This window comes from Gekko japonicus, unplaced genomic scaffold, assembly GCF_001447785.1.
Source record: "Gekko japonicus isolate JY-2015 unplaced genomic scaffold, Gekko_japonicus_V1.1 scaffold255, whole genome shotgun sequence".
NCBI lineage: Eukaryota > Metazoa > Chordata > Lepidosauria > Squamata > Gekkonidae > Gekko > Gekko japonicus.
The window spans coordinates 217,484-240,480 of NW_015160843.1; the positions used below are offsets into that span (position 1 = coordinate 217,484).

At 45.9% G+C, this 22,997-nt stretch overlaps 1 protein-coding gene across 1 annotated transcript; it reads right to left on the reverse strand.

Annotated features, from left to right (window-relative positions):
• Positions 1-1,504: 1,504 nt before the first annotated feature.
• Positions 1,505-20,835, reverse strand: LOC107117521 (histone chaperone asf1b-B-like). Its single transcript, XM_015419662.1, has 4 exons — positions 20,727-20,835; positions 18,627-18,742; positions 5,450-5,626; positions 1,505-2,726 (listed from the first exon to the last, which is right to left on the reverse strand). The coding sequence occupies exons 1-4, from the start codon at positions 20,833-20,835 to the stop codon at positions 2,529-2,531; spliced, it is 600 nt and encodes a 199-aa protein (XP_015275148.1). The 3' UTR covers positions 1,505-2,528.
• Positions 20,836-22,997: the final 2,162 nt, after the last annotated feature.

The window sequence follows — 22,997 nt, forward strand, 5'->3', positions numbered from 1 at the left end:
TTAATTTTTATAGGTTCATTTTTGTAATTAGCATAAGCATGAACAATTTTGAGGATTAAAAGCCTTCCCCACTCAGCCATGAAGTGAACTATGTTACCTTCACTTTCCATACCGCCCATACCAGGTTATTGTCAGGGCAAAACTGAGGAAAGGGAGAACCACGTCAGAAGCTGCTGTCTTATACTGAATTTGACCATTGGTCTGTCCAGGTCAGTACTGTCTACTCAGACTGGCAGTGGCTCTCTAGGGTCTTGGGTCAAGGTCTTTCACTTTACCTCCTTCTTGACCTTTTTAAACTGGAGATGCCAGGGACTGAATGTGGGGCTTTCTGCATGCAAAGCAGAGGATCTTTCACTGAGCCACAGACCCTCCCATACATGGTGGGGTATAAAATGCAATCAAGTATCCTTTCCATTGTTTAACATGAGTAGTTTAAAAATACTTAACCACTCAATAGATCAAATATTTTTGGCGCAATCAAATGGCCAATCCTGCAGTAGTAATAAACAAGAGGAAGATTAAAAATAAATGAACATATTGGAGGAAATGACAGATAGGCAGAAAGGAGGCATGACAGGGTTAGAATACTTAAGTTGGTGACATAAAATGCTGCATTCTTCACAGAACATGCTAGACAGCAACGAGTTTTTGTGCAGTTTAAAGGCTGCCGTACAAAATAACCCTCTCTCCCAACGCTGCTCCCTGAAGACAGAGAACACCCAGGAACAGCAGGACGGGGGTATCAGTGGCCTGCAGAGGAATGGGGGAGCAACCCTCCCTCATTCCATATGCAGAAATCCTCTCCTGCATTCAACCCAAAGTTTCCCATTCAGGCACTTACCAGCCCCTCATCTGCTTAATTTCAGCAGGGTTGCTATACCATGGGCCTTCAAACAATTATTTTAAGTAGTAAAATCTTGTGATATTTAAGCCAGGGCTCCTTCTATAGTGGCACAGGTTCGTTTAATTCTGTGCCATTAACACACATTTTAATTTGGAAATCTTCCTGTGCGGGGGTGCTTTTTATCTCTGTATTGCTACTGGCTTGAATCCCATGTAGATTTTTGCAGCACAAAGGTAGGGGTGATTTTTGCCAACGCCCCCTCCAGCAGGACAGCTGATTCCCCCCCAGCTATTTTGTGGAGCAATATGCACTGCTGTGGGAAGGATTAATTGAACAATATTCTGTTCATGACTGCCACCTAGCCATCTTGGAGTAGCTCTAGATAAGACTGCCAAAAAGAGCGTATATCTGAAAAGAGTGAATTACATCAGGGTTGTTTGATAGCATATTAAGCTGCACAGATTTGTTATGGCAACACCATACACAATGATAGAGATGTTTCCAAGTTCTTTCTTTAAGAAAGAAAAACCTACCCCGGTACTCTTTTACCCTTGCCCAAGGTTAACTTCTTGCCACAGTGAGCACCGTTGAGTAGCCATTCACCCATGGTTCTCTATCTACTTAGAAAGATGGCTACCACTCAATTAATAATTTCTTCCAGAAGTTTTATTAATTGAACATCAGTTCCACAATGTAAAATGATTAAAAAGACCTGTATGCAGCACAAATCTCTGAAATTTCAGAGAGCAAAATAGGCCAAGTACCAGGGCATGCAGTCACTGAAAGTAAAGAAACAGATGGGAGGGAGGCCAGAAAAAGAACTTTCCCATCTCAAAGATGTAAACATTGCCCTAATGGAGATCCTAATAAAAGTGAGGAGTTTTGAGAGGAACTTGCTAAGTGTAGACTACACATTAACCTAATTGCCTGAGGACCAAACCTGACCTTATGAGAGAAAGGTATGTTCAATACTCCTGTAGGCAAGAGCACCTGTGGACTTTGTAAACTCTGACACTGCTTGCAGGAGATAACATTCCTGCCAATTCTGGCCATGGAAAGGATACTGTTGGGGATAGTAATACAAAGATGGGTAGCCGGGGCAAGCCCAAAATGAGAGCTTGCAAAAGCAGCAACAGGACCCCCCCACACACATAATAAGAAATAACCCCTTCCTCTGCTTCCAACTCATATAAGAGACTTTAGTCACCTCTGATGCTAAGTGCAACAGTAGAACAATGGCTGCAAAATTGGGTCAAAGAGATTCTAAGCTTCTGATGAGAGGCATCAAGACCAGGTCGCAATATCTAGCCATTATGTTGGCAGTAGGTCCCTGAGGCTCACCTCTATCAGAACTAAAAGAGCAAAGGAAGACTCAAGCTCTTGAAATAGAGGTGTCTACTGTGCTTGACTCTCAAGAAAAAAAGAGCAATGTGGCACTGCACATTACTCCTGGACTCCAGAAGATTTGGCAAAAATAGGGGAGACGACAGGATTTTTGCTTACTCAGTTGCTGCACTAGGTGGCTGTCGAGAACAGAGGGTGCAGGTCTCAAGCACAAAATCCTGTGGCAGAACTGCAAGCTTATAGCCAGGAAATCACGTTGCTGAGCGCCAATAAGACAAGGGCTCAGAAAATTTTGACTCAGAGAGACCATTTAGGAATTCAGTTGCCTCACTGGCAGTATTCACATACAGTCCATGGAATTCTCAGGTTGAAGACCCATCGAAGGCGCCAGTCCCTTGATGTAGGCACAGTTAGGGGACAAGAAGCCATCCTGTTCTGGATCCACATTTTCAATATTGTCCATTTGGTCTCTGGGACCATCCCAATTGATGTGGAAACGAGTGACACGAGGGTTGGATGCCAGGATATTCCTCTGCAGCTTGAAAGCAAGAACAGAGTAAAATATTAGTTTATTCTGGAACAGTTTTCTAAACTAATTGCTACATATGTTGCCCAGAGATTCCACATATGTACAATAAAAAGCAAACAAATTATCACCACCTTACAGCTATGACAAAGATGAAACTGATCCTAGTCCCTCTTACTATGCTGAATCTGAAAAATTTCACCTATTTGTTAGCCTGTTTAGATGCCATTATAGTCTATACCTGATCAGAGACATTGGTTCCACTCTTTCGGATGGTAATTTGGAACCCAGATGCCATATTCAAAAGCGTAGCTACCTCTGAAGGCTGATATTATGATCCACTGGCCCTGATTTGCTTCAATCACTCAAAAACTAACTGTAACACTTTGTTCAGAGTGTGACTCCTCCCTGGAGGAATCCATCAAAGCTCTTAACGCAGAGCCAAGTATCTGCCTCTCATAACATGCAAATCTCCCTTTCTCCAACTGTCAGGTCCCCAGCTAAGTCACTCTGCGCATACACTATCAGGGGTCATTTAATAGAAAAAGAGGTGCAGGGGCTAATTAGCACAATTCATTAGCATAACTCATTTGCATATGCCACACCCCCTGACATCACCGGAAGTGTGTCAGAAGGCAAGACCCACCGCTCAGGCTCCACCCCAAAACTCTCCACACTTATAGAGCTGATAGGCTGCCAATACCATTGAGTGCTAACAGCGTCACGTTCAACAGCATGCCTCCTCCCCTGAGCCAGCCGCTGGCTGCAGTAGCAGCTGTCATCTCCTCCGGGCTGCCACTACCACCTTCTCGCTCAATCCTTACCTTCCCATCCCCATCATCCGCCATCACTGCCCAGCCAGTGCCTGCCTGAAAGGAACCGCCCCCCGCTGCCCCCAAGCGGGCGTGGGGGGGGGGGGGGAGGGAGAGGAGAGGCGGGGCGCATTCTGTCTCTCTCTCGCCCAGCCCCAATTCTGTCTCCAGCTTGCACACAGAAGAACGAATGAGAAACAAGCACACGCGGCTGTTCTACCTTAGAGGGAAATCATGGGGGAGGGGGACAAAGGAGGGCACACACACCTGCTTCTTCCACCCCCTCCATTCTCGGCAAGTTCTTTGCGCTCGCATGGTAGCCATCAAGGAATGCTATACGTGCTGCTCTGCGCTCCTGCTGGGAGCGGGGCTTGCCACTGCCTGTGCTTCTAACTGCTGGAGCTCTGCTCCTGCTCAAAATTACCCCTGTGTGACACTATTGGCAGTGAAATGTTTATTAGAGATATGCTTGCTGTAGGTTCAAGAACTTTTGTTAGGACTGAAGAAAACCATGAGAACTTACAGGTTATAGGTAAAAGCATAACATTCTACATTCACCCATGTCACACCTACCCCCTAGCATTTCTATGGCAACACAGACGGATATATGGTGCCCTATCTAACCTAGGCATGGCACAAAGATTCACCAAGGTCAATCCCATGAGAACCAACACTTGGGGCACAACTACTTCAGGAATAATTATGGCTTCTACTCCCATGCGCTCTCACCCCCCCCCCAGGAATTCAACGTGACAAGCGAAGGGGAAGAAAAACAGAACTTAAGGAAACGAAAGTTAAGCCTAAGCTTGACACCAACTGCTTGTAACACCTATTCTCACCTAAATTAATCAGCACATGATAATCATTTAATCCAAATGCAACTGTAAATAAAGCTTTCTTCTCTCTATTCAGCTGTAACCAACCGTATCATGGCTCCATTGTACTAAACTATTTAAATATTGCTTTAGCTCTTGGAGGGGAGGAAATCAAAGCTTCTTCCTGTTTATCACAGGAGTTGTACTCTCTGCCACTCCTCTGGTCAGGATACCCTGTCTAGTCAATGTGGATAATAAAATGATCCTGAAGTCACTGAGTGACTCCCTGACTCAGCTACCTGTGATCATGATCCCCAATAATTCTGTTCCACCCACTGAAGAAAATGTAGTAGGCAGTTCTCAAGGACAACAGTATTCTGACTAGAGGGAGGCAAGGATTCCAAAATCAAAGACTCTCTGAAAGGACAGAATGACTCCTGCTTGAGCCTCAGAATTAAGGAACCATTGCTTGGGGATTAAAAAAAATGGTAGGTTATCCCTCCCCAGTTAACTGATTTCCCTCCTCCTTAAATGGGGAGTGGCTCAGGTGTTACAGAAGGGTTCCTTAAACTTTTCGCAATAACAAACCTCTTTTAAACTTCTTAGATCTTTAATGCAGCAGTCAAAGTGACAGAATAGCAGACATAAATTCTCTAAATGTCAGCCTCCCCAGTCTTTAAGACTCATTGAGTATAAAACCCACTAACAACCACCTGCTCTGTTCCCCACCACCACCTCCTCATCACTCGTACTTTCCTCCTTAGTTCCTGTAATTCTCCAACATATGAGAAGAACAAAAGAATCAGAGGCTCATAATCTCACTTTCCATAATCCAAGGGGTTTGTGTATTCCACTTCTGAACTATGCAAAACTTCTTGCAATGCCCTTCTCCTTTCATCAATGCTTCTTTAGAGCATTTCCTTCTCCCTTTGCCACTATATAAGAGACAATGCGCATATAAACACACACACACATGAGTTGCTCTGTGTCTTTGGCAACAACTAAAGACATCAGTCACAGACTTGTAAGGGCCCCAGACTAAGGACATGGGTCTCCTTAAATTTAAAGAGATTAGATTGAGCCTGCTCCTACCATGTCAGCATCTTACCTGAGAAAAGTCTGGTTTGATGGGTGGATTCTCTCTTAGTTCTGGATCCATATACTCATTATTGACATAGTAGCCAATGCGGATGAATTCCTGGCCCAGGTAAGTGCAGGTGATGAGTATCACTGTAACTCCCACAGCATCACTCTCAGGGATTAGACCATGGTTGGGGGCATTGGCCTGCAGAGAGGTAGCAGTACAAACAAAAGGCATTAGAGACACTTGTATTATATCCTTCCAAAGAGTTCAGGGAAACTGCATAATATTTTTCCCATCAGTCCTCAAAGCAATTGAAGATATTCAGTGGTCTAAGGTCCCCTAGTAATCTTCAAAATGGAACATTTTTTAATTAAAACATTAAATGCTGACTTTCTTCTACAGGCAATTTGTAGTATAATGGAACACCCCCATACACTTTAGTAAACATAAAAATATTATAGCTTGCTCAAGGCAGTTAATAAATTTTAAAAAGATAGCATATACCAAAAATACAGCTCAAAACATGTTAAGAAGGTGTTATAAGGAGATGTGGTCCTTCAGATACATGGGTCCCAGATTACAAAGAGCTTTAAAATTAAGCACTATACTTTGAACTGAATTGGAACCCAGCAGACAGTTAATGAACATATAGTAAAATAGGCATTATATCTTGAAAGCAGTTGCTCCAGTCAAAATCCAAGCAGCTGCAATTTGCAGTAACTGATGCCTCCAGACTATCCTCCAAGGAAGCTCAGCATAGTGTATTATATTAGTTCAATCTAAAGATTACAGTGGCATGGTTCATTGTGGCTAGGCTGCTTGAGGACTAACAGCAAAACAATTTATTAATTAGATTAAGCTAAAAGAAGGCCCTTCTAGTGACTACACCAACCACTTTCTCCATCAGCAAAGCTGGATCCAGCAGCACCCCCAGCCACTTCGTATTTTCAAACAGTGCAAGGCACACTCCCCCAGCATAGCCAGGATCACCTAGCAGAATCATCCCAGTGAATAACTGAATACAGATCTTCACAGGAGTCCTCAGAAATCATGGATCACATATGAAACTGAGTCTCTCTCTCATCCACGAATGTACACATCCAGTACTAGGAATAAGGCCTGTTGTGGAAATAAATACAACAAGCTCCAGAAAGAGGCTCTGGTAGAGTGCCCCGGCTTTGGGCACACAGTGTCAATTTGCTGTGGCGACCTCAGCGAGGTATAATGACACACAGTCCACCATTTTCTCCAGAGGAACTGATCTCTGCTACCTGAAGAGGAGATGTAATTTTGAGTGATTGGTAATGATTGTTACCCAGGACGAAATGGCTGGTTTGGAGGGTGGAGTCTATGGCATTCTACCTGTCTGATGTCCAACCCCTCCTCAAACCCCACCCTCTCCAGGCTCCACCCTTCAAATCCCCAGGAATTTGCCAACCTGGAGTTGGCAACCCACTCTCCTTCCCAGCTAACCATCAGCCTACTGTTATCTGCCCCTCTGACTTCAGCTGACTTCTGCCCTCCCGCCTGTAGCTGTAATTCTGAGTGGTCTCCAGCCCTCACCTGGAGATTGGCAACAATGGTTCCCCATGAGGGAATGGCTGGTTTGGAGGGTGGAGTCTATGGCATTGTACCTGTCTGAGGTCCCACCCCTCCTCGAATCTCACCCTCTCCAGGCTCCACCCCTCAAATCTCCAGGAATTTCCCAACCTGGAGCTGGCAACCCTATCTCCCTCCCAGCCAACCATCAACCTACCATTATCTGCCCCCTAACTTCAGCTTTCCATCTCCTCCCCCCTCCCTCCTGGTGAGCAGTTGTAATTCTGATTTCCCACCTGGAGTTGGCAACCCTATCAGGACTAGCCCCAATGAGTTTTCTCCCAAAGGCCATAGGCACTGATGGAAAAGTAGGGTTTCCAGCTCTAAGGAGGGAAATACCTGGAGATTTGGGGGGTGGATCCTGTGGAGGGTAGCACTGGGCGGGGGGGGCGGAAGGACTCAGCAGGTATAATGTCATAGGGTCTACCCTCCAAAGCATCCATTTTCTCCAGGGGAACTGATCTCTGTCATCTGGAGATCAATCGTAACAGTGGGAGATCTCCAGGTCCCACCTGGAGATTGGCAAACCAGCCATAATGGAGCCAAGCAGGAGAGAGTTTTCAGTTTATTCTGACAGGAAAGTGGCCAAGCTGGCAGTGAGCAGGGGAGGGGATTACACTGAACCAAGCTTGGTTGCCTACCAACAGCCACTGAGGGAAGCAGCAGAAGTGTCTTCGTCAAGGGAGAGAGAGTCATCTGCCAATTATTCTGAGAGGCAGTGGGAGTGGGCAGGGAACAGGAGCAAACCCAACACCCGGCCAATGGCACGCGAGTACTCTTGAGTGGCGGCTGACGGCCCAATGGCTGATGGAACCACACTGCACAGCCAATGGTAGAGCTGGAAATGTCCAATACGCTAAGAGAATTATTATATAGAGATTTACACAATTATGGAGCACACACACACACACTAAATGAATAAGACAGAGCTGTAGGAGTAAGCACACACTATGAACCAACAGAGCATAAATCAAGAGGGGTTAAACGCAATTGTCTTTGCTGCCCTGCCCCTTGGAACAGTCCCTCTTTTCCTGCACTTTTTGGCCTTGGGGCAGCTGGGAACTGTAGGCCCGCAGATGAGGAAGCCTCATTCAACCCAGTGAGTGATACCCCTGCAGGCCCCTCTCTGGAACAACAGCTCAATTAAACCTTATGGGGGAACATTTTAAACAAACAACCACACGGCAGCCATGTTACAACCACAGGTAACTGCCATTTTGTTACACCTATCAACAGCCACTGAGGGAAACGTTACTCCCACACAAGAGGCAAGCAAGAGAAGCGCCTTCGTCAAGAGAGAAAGCCGTTTGCAAGTAATTCTGACAGAACACAGTGGCTGAAGGAGGAGTGGGTGGGGAAGAGGAACAGACTCAGCACCCAGCCAATGGGAGAGCCGCAAAGGGCTACCCCAAAATGCAATTATTACATAGAGAGATATGGATCTTGAATTAGGAATTGGTTTTTGTTAAATAAATTGATAGATGAGATGCCAGCAAACCAGAGCTCATTATCATCAAGTTTGTTCGTGCCTCAGCCATATAAACTATCATAAACACAAAAGTAAGAAGCATCAGAGGATCCTTATGCAGTCAATCTGGACTATAAAAAAAATGTAAAACCAATTAGGCTGGAGAAAGGCTAAAGATTACAAAATTGCAGGCAATATCACAGTGGCAGCTCTGAAAGCCAAAGGATTAAGCCACTATTCTAGCAGTCTCCATCTCACCCAGCATTCTAATAAGAGTTTCTGCTCTGAAAGCAGTGATCAAAGGGAAGCTGTCATCATTGGTTATTGAGAAATGTAAATCCCACAGGATGAGGCCAGAGGTTTAATATTACTAACAAATTTGTTATTAGATCTACATTTTATGTTTGGGTAAACAGTGCCTCAGCTCTCTATTGCCGGCTGTCACATACCTAAGGTTTGGCTTGCAATGCTGAACTCTTCCCTGAGGTCTTATTCCTTTCCCCTTCCTGTCATAAGTTATGAATCTAGTATCCACAACCCAACAACACTCTGTTCTACTACTCTATTTCTCCCTGCATCTAATTCTTAACAGATCTCCATCTCAACAGTTATCCTGCCCTACGACATCCTTTTATACCAAACTCAGAACGGTTTTTCCCATTACTTCATATTCCTTTCGTACCTTCATTCACTTTGCCCTTGTTCATAATTTGTCCTTAACTGATTCTCCCATTTTCTTCATTTGGCTTCTAACTCTCAAAATCCCCATTATGATTGTCACATGTATTTAAAACATTTTATGCTGCCTTTCCACCCAATCAGGATCCACAAGGCAGCAAACGTAAAAACATTAAAACAATTAATACACAAAATATCAAATTCAATTAAAAACACATAACACTAGAAGGAGGGCCAATAACCGTTATTGGTGGTATGCCAGGTGAAACAAAAAAGTCTTCATCTGCTAGTGAAAGACACAGATAGAGGGGGACAGATGAATCTCCCTGAGCAGGGCCTTCCAAAGTTTTGGTGCCATGACAGATAAGACCGTTTCTCAAGTCCTGTCACCTGTCCTGCCTCAGATGGCATGGGCAGCCAAAGCAGGGCTTCAAAGGATGACAGAGTGAGCAGATATGTTCATATGGGAGAAGGTGGTCCTTAAAGTATGTTGGTCCCAGGCCATACAGGGCTTTAAAGTGTTGGAATATGCAAGGTCTATAGTGCAGTCTTATGAAGATCTGAAGATTACATCACAGGAGGACAGCTGAAGGACTGGTAGTTTGCACAGCTAGAATAGGGACTGCCCACAATTTCAAATTATGTGTTTGCTGTCTCCTGATTGGCTCTTCTGGAGACTTCCTGCTCCTGCAGAGCTTCCTTCTTCTTCTTGTTGTTCCTCTCACAGCAGTTAGGCTAGACAGTTAAGTCTCTCTCTCCTCTATGTTCTACAACAGTTCTTCTTTAAATAAACCTACTTATTTTTCTCTAAACAATCAGTGCTCCACTTCCCTTGCATATTTAAACTGCCAACATAAAGCTCAACACCAGCACCTTGAATTGAGCCTGGACACAAATAGGAAGCCAGTGTAGATGAAACAAGACTGGAGTGATATGGTCCCTAAGACCCTCTCCAGTCACCACTCTGGCTGCAGCATTCTGTACCAATTATAGCTTCTGGACAGCCTTCAAGGCAGTGTCACCCAGAGCGCAATGTAGTAATCTAATCTAGATGTTACCAGGGTATGCACCACAGGGGCAAGATATTTTTTGTCCTGGAAGAGCTGCAGCTGTTTCACTAGCTGAAGCTGGTTAAAGGCACCCCTGGCCACTGCTGCCACCTGTTTATCCAACAGGAAGTTCAGGTCCAGGAGCACCCCAGAGCTACGAACCTGCTCCTTTAAGAGGAGTGCAACCCCATTAAGAACAGGGGATAATCCATTTACTGGGTCAGGCCACCAGTAGCCCCTCTGATTTGTCAGGATTAAGCTTCAGGTTTTTAGCCCTTATCCATTCTAAAACTGCCTCCAGTTCCCCCAGCCTCCTTGGGATTTGCTGGTAGCACAAGAGAGAGCTGAGTGTCACCTGCATACTGGCAGCAGCTCAGCCCAGATCTCTCAATGACCTCTCCCAGAGGCTTTACATAGAGGTTGAAAAGCATGGGGGACAAGACAGAACACCTTGGGGAACCCCATAGACCAAAGGGCAGAGCAGCAGTCCCCCAGCACCAAACTCTGAAACCTACCCTTGAGGTAGGACTGGAGGCACCACAGAACAGTGCCTTCCAGTCCCAAAAGGTGATCCAGAAGCATACTATCATTGCTGACATGGGGATACATGGGGTGGCCCTGAAATGGATCTCCTAATTTCTCCTTGGTTAGGGACAGAGTGGCGCTGGGGGAGGATATGTCCACCAGGTACCCCTTATCATGTGGGATTCCTCAGGGGCAATCCTTTCCCCAATGTTACTTAACATCTATATATACCCCCTCGCCCAGCTGGCGCAGTTTCAGGCTTGGGTGCCATCAGTATGCGGATGACACCCAGCTATATCTGCTACTGGATGGCCACCTGGATACTACCCTGCAAAATCTGGCTATGGGCTTGGAGGCTGTGGTGGGGTGGCTAAAGAAGAGCAGGCTGAGACTGAATCCAACAAAGACGGGGGTTCTGTAGTGGGCGGGGGGGGGGAGGAGCATCAGGGTTGGGGCTCAGACTTCCTAGTCTTGACAGGGTGCCATTAACACCAGTGCAATCCATCTGGAGTCTGGCCGTGACTCTGGATGCCTCCCTGACCATGGAGACCCAGGTCACGAATATTGTCAGGCTGGCATTCTTTCACCTACGCCAAGCACAGCAATTAGACCCCTCCTTGTCACGCCCTGACCTAGCCACAGTAATCCATGCAATGGTCACCTTCAGGCTAGACTACGGTAACTCACTCTACGCTGGTCTGCCCTTGAGACTGACTCAGAAACTCCAATTGGTCCAGAACACGGCAGTGTGTGTCCTGGTGGGAACGCCACAGATGGCACACATACAACCAGTGCTGTGCCAGCTACACTTATTCCCAATGGAATACCGAGTCAGGTTCAAAATCTTAGTATTGACTTAAGGACTTGAGTGGTCAGGCACCCATGTACCTTCAGGACTGTCTCCTCTTGTATGTCCCCAGGAGAGTACTTCGATCGGCAGAGAATAATTAACTGTCCCCAAAGATGTCCGGCTACCCTCAGCTAGGGCCAGGGCCTTCTCAGTCCTGGCCCCGACTGGGTAGAACTCTCTGCTGGTGGAGTTTAAGGCAATTCCACAGGGCCTATAAGGCAGAGATGTTCCGCTAGGCTTTCAGCTGAGGGCAGTGATGGTGTGATCATCACTGGCACCTTCCCCCCCCCCCTCCTTGTTTCATCTGTTTCCCTCCTCTTGCCCATGGGGAACCCGTGCAGTCCAGTATGGGAGTAAGCTCTATTAGGGCACCATCTTGAATTTTAGGTTTTTTAATTACATGTTTAACTGTATATTTGGATTGTTGTATGATTTTACCTATTTTTTATTGTTAATGTATATCACCCAGAGCCCTGTTTTTACCGAGAGGTTCAGGAGAATTAAAAGGGTCACACTCCCCTGTCCATCACTAGATGCATCTCATCTACCATGGTGACCAAGGCAGTTTTAGTCCCCTAACCAGCCCCAAAATTAGATGGGAAAGGATCTAAACAATCTGTACATGCACACTGATGTTCCTTTTTCCAGATGTTTTTTATTCTTGCTTAGTTATACCCTTTTGCATTGTAAACCCTTTGGAAAAGGAGCTTTGACTTTCAATACTGTCATGGTTCATATTTTAAGCTACTCTAGTCAAATCCAAAGGCTTTAGACAGAAGTATCTCTGCACAGTAGGGGTGTGCATTCGGGTTTACCAACCCGAACCCCCCCCCCCAAAAAAAAGTCTTCTTGGTTTTTTTCAGGTTTTTGGAATCTGAAAAAGCTGCCCTGAGCTTTTTTGGATTCCGGGGGGGAAACCCCGAAATTTTTGGCTTTCCCCCAGGAATACCGAAAAACGGTGCTGGGGTGTGTGGAGAGGTTTTAAAGTTTAAAGGGCGCTATTCTGCTTGGTTTACCCGCTGGTTTTAGCCTCTTTCCCGCCTCTTCCTCTGGTTTCCAGGAGGGAGGGAAAAAAGAAGGACCTTGAAGACAGCCAATCACTGCAATGCATTTCAAAATGCACTGCAGCTTGCAACTTTTTGCAAGGCTGTTGTTGCTACTGGCTTCAGTTGTTGAAGCCCAGCTACTAGCTTGCTCCTTTCCCAGGGCCTCTAGGACCTCTCAGATCTCTTCCTGGTTGTTGTTTTTTTGGGGGGATTCTCTATTTCTTCTTTTAGATTGTTGTTTAGCCAGCCTGTTGTTTTTGCATTTTCCTTTCTTTTCTTTTTTTTAACTGATTTGATATTTTATTTCTCGGCTTGTTGGGACTTTTGGGGGGGTACTGGTTAGCCTTCTGCCTCTTGCTCCGTTTTTGGTTCTGTTGTGTTTTGGTTCTGTTCTGTTGCCTTTACAGTTTATTTTTTTTAAGTTCTTGTATTTTCTGGGCTTGGGGGGGGGTTACTGACTAGGCCTTCTGCCTGGGGGGACCTAGGCTCTCTGTTTTTGGTTCTCTTTGTGGTTCTGTTGCCTTTAAGATCCTTTTATTGTGTTTTCTGGGCCAGTTTTTTTTTGGGGGGGGGGGGGTGTGGGGGGGGGGGTGTTACAGGCCCTCTGCCTCGGCCCTAGGGCCTAGGCTCTCTGTTTTTGGTTCTTGTCCTTTGTGGTTCCTGTGTTGCCTTTAAGTTCCTTTTATTGTGTTTTCTAGGCTAGTTGGGGCTTTTTTTGGGGGGGGTGTTACTGACTAGGTGGGCCTAGGCTCTGTCTGTTGCCTTTTACTGGTTCTGGTTCTGTGCCTTTTAGCAGGTTTTAAGTTGTTATATTTTTGTGGACTTTTGGTTTTCTTAGGTATGGGGGTTAGTCCTCTGTGTGTGCTTTTGGTTTAGCTGCACCACTGTTAAATAGGCTTTTAATCAAGGTTTCAGGAATTTTGAACTAATATTTTTAAATAAATTTCAGCATAGGGCTTTAGCTGTTCTACCTTTAACTAGGCCACTGCTAGGAGAACAAAAAGAGGCCAAGTTTGTCTTCAGCTCATAAAACAGGGGTATAAGTAGCATATAACTTTTTAAAAAGTAGTGTGCTGTGATGTTTGTGCTCTGACTGAATTTTGGTGAAGCCAGGCACTTTTTTCAGAGAAATTTTTCCCCTTTAGCGTGTGTTTGAATTAGGGAGCACCTGCATTCCTTCACAGGGAATCAGGCTGGTTCCATTAGAATCTCGATAGGAGTAGTTTAAAACCCTAAAACTTTTTAAAAGGTTTCCAAGCCACATCTCAAGGACAGTCTTTAAATATAGTCAGGGTGAGTGTAGGAATTCACTAGTTCTAAAAAACAAACCCAGAAAAAACTAAAGCAAGGCTTTCATTAGCTAGTTAATTATTGCGGTCTTGAGACCAACGTACAGCGTAAGCATAAAACAGTCTGAAGCAAGGCTAGGTCTACTGAAAGAAACAAAAACCTAGTTTTGGGGTGGAAGGGTTTATAAAAAGGTTTGAGGCTGCTTTAGGGTCAGGTAAGTGCCTAATACCCTCCCCACAAGTTAGGCTGAGTTTGGCCAGGGGCACCATGAGCAACAGGAAGGGAACACAGAGGGGCCCTGGGGGCAAGGCTAAGGAGAAGACTAGAGGGATGGAGGAGAGGGGGAGAGCCTCACTTTCCCCCCTACCTCAGCGCAGGACCACAGCAGAGCATTCTGGCACCACTCCGACCTCTGGCCAGAGTGGTGCTATGAAGATGCCATGCCTGGTTCTCTTCCCTGTTAAAAAGGATGCTCCTGGGGTGGCCCCAGCAGAGGTGCCTGCAGGTGCTGGCACTGGACAGGGGTCTGCTGCTCAGGCAGTCCCTCCTCAAGTTGTTGCTGCTGAGGCTCAGTGGCAGGAGGAGGAGCAGCCAGAGCTGTCAAGGATGCTTTGGGGTTGGGTTCTGCGGAGAATCCCAATCTGGACACTGTGACTTGTGATTTCCAGCATCTCCTCCAGAAATGCCGGTACACTGTGAGTTACTTCTCTCGCAGTACGAAGGACATCTATCTGCTGCACGAGAATCAGGCGCTGACAGGTGTGCCAGAGCACCGCCTGTTGGGCGACGTCATCACTCGCTGGAACTCCACCTGTGTCATGCTTGAACGCTTGGTGGAGCAGAAGAGTGCCCTGATTGCCCTGATCTCTGACACCAGGGTCATTCGGGAAGAGAGCCGGCTCAACCGGGAGGACTGGTTGACCATCTCTCAGACTGTGATAGTTCTTAGGCCCTTTAAGAGCTACACAGAGATGCTCTCGTCTGATACGACAAGTCTGGTTCTCGCCATTCCCATGGTCCACATGGCCCGTGAAGACTTGGCCTCGTTTCTGGAGCCAGTTGCAGGACATGCAGACATGGTTCCAGCAGTGTGCATGCTGGTGAGCAGGCTGCACAGCGGACGCTTTTGGTCTAGCCTCCAGCAGAAGTCCTGCATGATGTGACCCGCACATCAAGGGCAGGATCACCAAGCAGGCCAACAAGTTCATTCAATGGCGAGACAAGCTCTCCTGGCAAGTTGAGCGCATGCAGGCCAAGAGGGTCACGTTGCCACAAGCTCAAATGCTGTTCATCCTCCATCTCCCCTGCTAGGCAGCATCCCCCCCATGGCTCCTGCCATGACGACTGTTGAGATGGCAGTCATCGGGCAGATCTTTGGCCCCTCTCCCAGGAGCTGCAGGTGCATGAGAGAGGACACAGAGGCTGTGATGGTGAGGGACTACTTTGCAGAGCCCTACGAGTCGCAGACAACCTGTCCACTGAGCTACTGGGCCATAAAGGAGGCGGTCTGGCCAGACCTCTCTGCTGTGGCCCAGAAGCTCCTTTCATGCCCTCCGACAAGCGTGCAGAGTGAGCGCGTTTTTCCCCATGTGGGCGACATTATCTGCTCGCATTGCTCACACCTGTTCCCCTGGTCAGTTGAGCAGTTGTGGTCTTCCTGAAGGTCAACTTGCCACTGTTTGGTTTCCGGGTCCTAGACTTTGAGAGTGATTGAAGTGAGTACGCATACTTGTGCCTGCATCCCCTCTTGGTCTGTGCTGGGAAGTTGGGTTACATGGCTCTTCCCATGATTAAAACTAGAGAAGCTAGAGAGAAGTAGCGGCCAGGGCCATTACCATTTTGATTGGCACAGAAATGCCCCACCAATCTCCCCACTTCCATCCACCTACCTTCACAGGGTGTCTGTTGTGGGGAGGGGAAGGGAAAGGAGTTTGTAAGCCGCTCTGAGACACCTTTGGGTAGTGAAGGGCGGGGTATAAATCCAATCTCTTCTCTTCTTCTTCTAGATAAAATTTGGCTATCTTCCAATGATAAGTTGATTCAAAAGATATATAAGCTATTGTTGGAGAATTATATGCAGGACGAAACTGTAAAACCCTCTATGGTAAAGTGGATGCAAGATATGGGATATAATGTTGACATTGACAAATGGGCTAAAATATGGGAAATAATGGGACTCCTTAGATCAACATCGCTTAAAGAAAACATATATAAAATGTTTCACAGGTGGTACTGATCACCTGATAGAATCGCCAAATGTTCAAATATGGTTTCTAAGGACTGCTGGAAAAGCAAGAACAACATAGGATCCTTCTTCCATATGTGGTGGAAATGTGAAAAAATACAAAAATTTTGGAAATCTGTAAAAATGATAATATCAGAGATATTTAATATTAACCTTAACTTATTACCAGAAATATATTTATTAAATATAATCCCAGACTCTTATGAGCCAGAAGATAGGTATTTGTTACTTTATAGTCTAACATCATCAAGAATATCATTAGCTCGTTATTGAAAAATGAAAAATTACCCTCTAGACAAGAAATAGCCTTGAAACTGCTAGACACTGCTGAAATGGACAAATTAACAATATTATTACATGGGAAAGATGAAGCCTTATTTCAGAACAGATGGTTGTGTGTATAAATGGTGGGAAAAGAATTATATGTAAATGACTTTGAAATTATAAGGAAAGTTTTAAATATATGGTTGTACAACATGATAAAACCTCAAAATAAAGTATTATAAAAAATTGTTCTCCATTTGAACATGGTAGAGTAGGGTACATGCCAAGCAGCTAGAAACCAGCAGAACCCACAGGAGCACCACAAATAATGAATGTAAATGAATATTGTTTATTGAAAAATAATTTTCTTTTGCAGGGGTGAGATGGGAAAGGGAGGGAGAGCCTGTGATGAAGGGCAGCTGCCGCACATAGGCTAAGCCTCCTCCACTGAGGCAGGCAGTGATGGCTGGTGTTGGTGTACTGCTGCAAGAGAGGAGGATCAGTGGACAGTGGACAGATAGACACTACCCCCTCCCTCTCACTTTCTGTGGCATTAGTGGGCAGGGCTTCTTGTTGTGGTGATTACTAACTTGCACAGGTTCTGCCCCCTCAGGTTATGCTGCAGAGATTCTCCTATTTGACCTGAGTTCTGTTGGGTTTGGCACTGACTGGCACAGTGGCACAGGTTCTGGGGGCCACATTGCACTGGTTCTGCTGCTGCTGGCTTGGCAAACATGCTCCTTCAGTTAATGCTGCAGAGATTCTCCTATTTGACCTGAGTTCTGTTGGGTTTGGCACTGACTGGCACAGTGGCACAGGTTCTGGGGGCCACATTGCACTGGTTCTGCTGCTGCTGGCTTGGCAAACATGCTCCTTCAGTTAATGCTGCAGAGATTCTCCTATTTGACCTGAGTTCTGTTGGGTTTGGCACTGACTGGCACAGTGGCACAGATTCTGGGGGGCCACATTGTGTCAGCTCGCTGTCATAAAGGCTGGTGTGGAGGGGGAAGGGATTCCTTGGAATGTAACTTTCACTTTCTTGCTGTCTGGGTGATGCCCCTTATCTGTATGGTTTATATGTATGACTTTGGTTCCTAGCTGTAACATCATCCTCTGGGAACAAGGGGTTTAGATTCTGGCAGGCCCCCCTTCTTACCTTGATTGGCTCTCTGCCGCCTGGTGCCCTTCTTTGAACCCTGTATATCTGTCTACCCCGCGCTTTTTTAATTTAGTCTTCTTCAGATCCTAAAGTAGTGACGTTCTGCCAATACTGATCAATAAACTTTCCTTCAAAAGAAGCAAGTCGTTGATTCTGATTGTTGCAGGAGTCTGACACATTGCGCAGATTCTGCTGTTGGCCTGGCTGGCAAACATGCTCCCTCAGTTTATGCTGCAGAGATTCATTGATTTGAACTGAGTCCAGTTGGGTTTGGACACTGACTGGCACAGTGGCACTGGTTCTCGGGGGCACATTGCACAGGTTCTGCTGCTGGCCTGACAAACATGCCCCCTCACACCACCACCACACCTCACTTACTTTCTTACAGAGATTCTTGGAGAGACACTGTCTGCTGCCTGCCTTTTTTCCATCCCCATAGAAAACAATGGAGAATTGGAGGCACCCTCTTTGGATGCCCCTGGAATTGGACCCCCTGGTCCAATATTTTCAAATCTTTGTGAGTCTTTTGGGGAGAGGCTCCAGCAGCTACAGTCCAAATTTGGTGCCTCTACCTCAAATCCCCTCCCCCCAACCCCCTGAAAACGTGTTAGAAGATTTTTGCCATTGACTACAATGGCCCCATAGGATATAATGGACCCAACGTTTTTTGGATATCCAAAAAATTTCAGGTATCTATACAATACCAGTATTGGTATTTGTTTTGTTTTTTTCAGATTTCCCGAAAAAATTTGGGCTCAATATATCCGAATCCGGGGGGGAAAACCATTTTTTTTCCTGCACACCCCTACTGCACAGGATTCCATACTTAGTGCTCCACACTATTCAGTCCACTGGAGTTTCTTACTCTCAAGTAAACTTGCCCAGGCTCATGCTGTAAATTCCTCTGAGTTTAAAAAGACTAGCTCCCAAATAAGTAGGCACAGACTTGTAGTAGCCTCATGTGCCTCTCATATCCCATCCTCCACCACTATTCTTTCCTCCCTTACCCCAAATAGATTAGCTCTTACTTCAAATACAAACATGTGCCTCCCAGCTGGAACTGGTCCCACTAGCACAGAGTCAAGAACTTGGTCATACTCTTCACTCTCAGCCGAGCCCACATAAATGATCTTCCACTCCAAGTCTGAAATAATAGAGAAGAAATCAGCAATAATATCGACACCACAACCACAGAGCCTTAATACCCTCCTACGCAAAGCCATTACATTACAAACCAGTGAATTAGTATTAATGTTTCAAAAACATGCATCTGTTCAAGAGTCAGACTGAGGATTTCATTCACCAAGCAAGCCAAGATTACACCAATAACTCTATTCTGCTTCCCAATATGTCACTAGCAAACTTTTCAGAACAGTCTCATGTCTGTTCAAGTATTGAAGATACCCCTGGAAAACAACAGGCCGAATGCTATTGTAATATTCTCAGAACACTGAAGCCAGCTCAGCAACCCCTTCAATGCAGTCAGTTTGGATCTTTCTTTTGGGTAAAACCCTAAAATTTGCAGCAAAAACCAGCTGTGGAAAGCAGCCATAATCACAACAAGCTTTCCCCACCAGAGAGCACGGTGCAGCTACTTGTATACTGTTTCCATTTTTAAACGAGCTGAGGAGGAACATTTAATGAATAAACAAACATCTGGTGTTTAAAAAACTAGTCAGTTTGCTTTGCTGGCCGGAGGATGGACAGACACCAAAGGTAACTCAGATTTTTATTTGGTAGATGTACATCTAAAAGCAGGCTTATACCATGTGTGAAGGATATACTCTATCTTTAAATCTATGTCCCTCTCTTTTATCTTTCTGACTTTAAAAAATGATCCAAAAATAGTTGGCAATTTGCTACAAAGGATCACTCCTGCAGCAAAGAAGGTTAACAAGCTCTTCCATGTGACATAGTAAACCTAATTACAAGAACTTGCATTCCAAAACCAATAACTGGAAACTTCCCTCTGCTGTCTTGGCATTGTGCGAAAGAGTTCTTCTGTTAGAAAATCTGAAAAGGCAGCTAGTTCCAGGTTATAGCTTACTCACTAATCACTTTAACATTGCAGGTATTACTTTGCATGGAGATAGGTCATAAGAAATTATTAACTTGACTAATACTTCCTTTTAAGCAATGCCTAGCTAGATCTCAGATGTGGTGCATGTGTGTGTGGGAGGGGAAGAGTTAATACCAAAAGTTCAATTCCAGGTTATGCACCCCCTGAAAAAGATTCAGGCCCTTCTCTGATGGGAGGGCAACACTGACAGTTGATCTGAAGCATACCACTGCAAAGAGGATTCCAGATTCTGTTAAAATAATGGAATTTAATTTCTACCTTTATGGCTGTCCTTTATGAGATCTTGGAAGTCTACAGGGCAGCAAATCCCAGCAGTACTTAGTCTGTGGGTGGCACTGTTCTGGGAGAGAACCACACAACTCTAATCTCCTCAGATTTAAAGGGGGGGAGCAGAGAATACAAATATACTAAATAGATAAACAAGTATTTGTTTAATTAAGCACCTTAGCAAAAATAAGTAATATCTGAAGATACTCAAGGTGTGAAATTACTTATTTTGGAGTCCTGCATCCCATAACTATTCAAACAGTACAGGAAGAAACATAGCTGCTACCCCCAAAAAGACCCCCTACGAACTAATACCCCTCCCTCCATCTCCTGCGAGCAATCCTGACTGGGGGGGGGGGTCGTGACAAAATTCCCTGAGAGATAGGACGGAGACAATAAAACAAAGGCCAGCAGAGAGGACTAGCAGGACCCTAGGATTCATCAGGTGATTTAAACCTTACAGCATCATACCCCACAGCTACGAGCATCTAGGTCAGCGAGTGGCTCCCCACAGCTAGGCTATCTAGAGGCCAGAACAGGTCTTCTTAGCCAAAAACACATACGGCCTTAAGCCCGGGCTAAGTTAAACGGAGACCTCGTGGGACCACACAACTCTCTCTCTCCCGCCCCATGTAGCCCGCTAAAGGATCTGGCAAGGTATGAAGGCGCCCTGCAAGCTTTTGTCGGTGGTAACTGGAGGCAGCTGGTTTGATGGGTAGAACCCTACCTGGCCATTCTAGTGGGAAGGACAGGACGGCGTCCTCCCTCCCCCCCGACTTACCGTGCGGCAAAGCCTCTCCGCACTCGAACTGCACCTGGAAACGTAGCGGGTGGCTAAAGGGGCTCGGGTTTTCCAGCACCAAAACGCCCAGCACCGACACCCGCGCCATGACAGATTCCCCTCCCCACTCCTCTTTTCTCTAGCACTCTAACAGCCCCCGGCCACACTAAACCCGCTCCGCGCGCAGCCAGTTTAACGACACAGCAGCGCCGCGGCCAATCACTGCGCGGTAATACGTGCGCCTCCGCCAATCCCTACACTTCGCGCCTGAGCTCCCCCGCCCATTCCACACGACAGGCCACACCTTCTCCCTTCCCCTACCAATCTGCCTTTCCCATTTGGTCCCTGGCGGGAGCTTAATCTAAACAATCGTCGCTCGCCTACGCTTTCCTCCTTCCGCCTCTCCTTACTCCGCCTCCAATCAGCACGCGCCTTGCTTGTTCCCTTCAGCGCGCTAAAAGGCGGTTGGCTAACTGGTACTTTCTGGATAGCCAAAGAAACCAATCCAAACAGTTGGTGGAATAGACGCAAGGGAAACCAGGGAAATTATTTGCAAATTCTGGAGGATGCATGCAGCGGATTGAATTTGGGTGCGACTCCGGAGTGGTGGTTTAAAGATTGAAAGCTATGTAGGTGTGCTTTAGAGTTCTGTGGAACCAAGGTGTGTGTAATAGTCAGTGATAATCTCCCTAACCGGAGCAAATGTGCTCTTGCGTAGATCTCTTGCAGGAAGTTAACAAGTAGCGGCCGTGGTATGTTTACAGGGAGCCTGTAATAAGCAAAGCAGCAGAGGTCATCTGGCTGTTTTGGTAGCAGAGTAGATAAACTCCGAGAGCCTTGACTGTCCGGATAATCAGCAAGACCGTCTGCCGCTGATCTGCACTGTCCATATCGCCTCTCAGGGGGCTTCTGCCTGACCCTTTCATGCCCCCTCCTGCTGTCATATCTAAAGACTGAGAGACTCCTGTATCAGGTCTAGTTCCCAACCTCCAGGAGATCTGTCCGCATTATAAATTCAGATTACAGGTCTACTGAAGAAAATGGCTGCTTTCAAGGGTGGACTCTAGCATTATATTCCATGGAAGTCCCTCACCTCTCCAAACCCTGCCTTCCCTGAGCTACATCCCCAAATCTCCAGGAGTTTCTTCATCCAGAGATGGCAATCCTAGTAGCCAGTAGGGTTGCTACCTATGATGTACATATGTGTGTATGCCTTTGTGAGCCCTCACAAACAAGTTTCTGTTTCCCCCATCAAGGCCTGAATGGGAGGAGCTTCACTTAGTTCTATTTGTGTGTATGTTGCAGTTCCAAGCATGTGTGAAACAATAAAGAAGCCTGATTCAGGTGGGTAGCCATGTTGGTCTGAAGCAGCAGAACAAAGTTGGAGTCCAGTGGCACCTTTAAGACCAACAAAATTTTATTCAAGGTATAAGCTTTTGTGTGCAAGCACACTTCTTCAGATGAGTGTGTTTGCACATGAAAGCTTACTCCTTCAGTAAAGAAGCCTATTGCTGAAGCTGCCAGAGTGTCCTGTGTGCTAACTGGATAGGTAAATTTAATACTATGCACCAGATGCCAGAGGATAGTGCGTGGTGTGCAAAAAGGTGTTTCTGGTTGGGAATAATCCTGCATTGAACAAAAATAATGGAACAGTTTGAGCCCACCATAAACTAAGCTTCACTGGGAATTCAGGAGAAAACTGGATAAAATGGGAACAGAAATTAGAACTGTACCTACAAGCTACAAAAACTGAGGATGAGCCAGAGGGTTATAAAATCACTGTAATATTGCACTATATAGGAGACAAGGCATTGGAAATATACAGTAATCTGCCTATGCAGACAAGACAGTAGCAGAAGCCCTTGCTGTATTCAGAAATGATTGTGAGCTCGGGGAAGAAACTGTGTTTTCGAATGGTTACAGTTCTGCCATCGCGGTTGTTACAATGCTCAGGGAGAAATCTCAAGACCATGCTGTCCTTGGTGCCCCTCAAATCAGTTCTGGAAGATGTTGAGGTAAAAGGGGTAATCACAACAGTGACCAAGCCAGCCACATGGGTTGTTAGCCAAATTGCCTTCTTTATTAATAAACTAGGAACAAGGCCCATTGTGAAAATAAATACAATGAGCTCTAGAAAGAGGCTCTGGGAGAGTGCCAAGGCCTTGGGCACGCAGCATCAATTTGCTGTGGTGACCTCCTCAAACCCCACCCTCTTCAGGCTCTACTCCTGGAGTTGGCAACCCCATCCCCTTCCCAGCTAACCAACCTGCC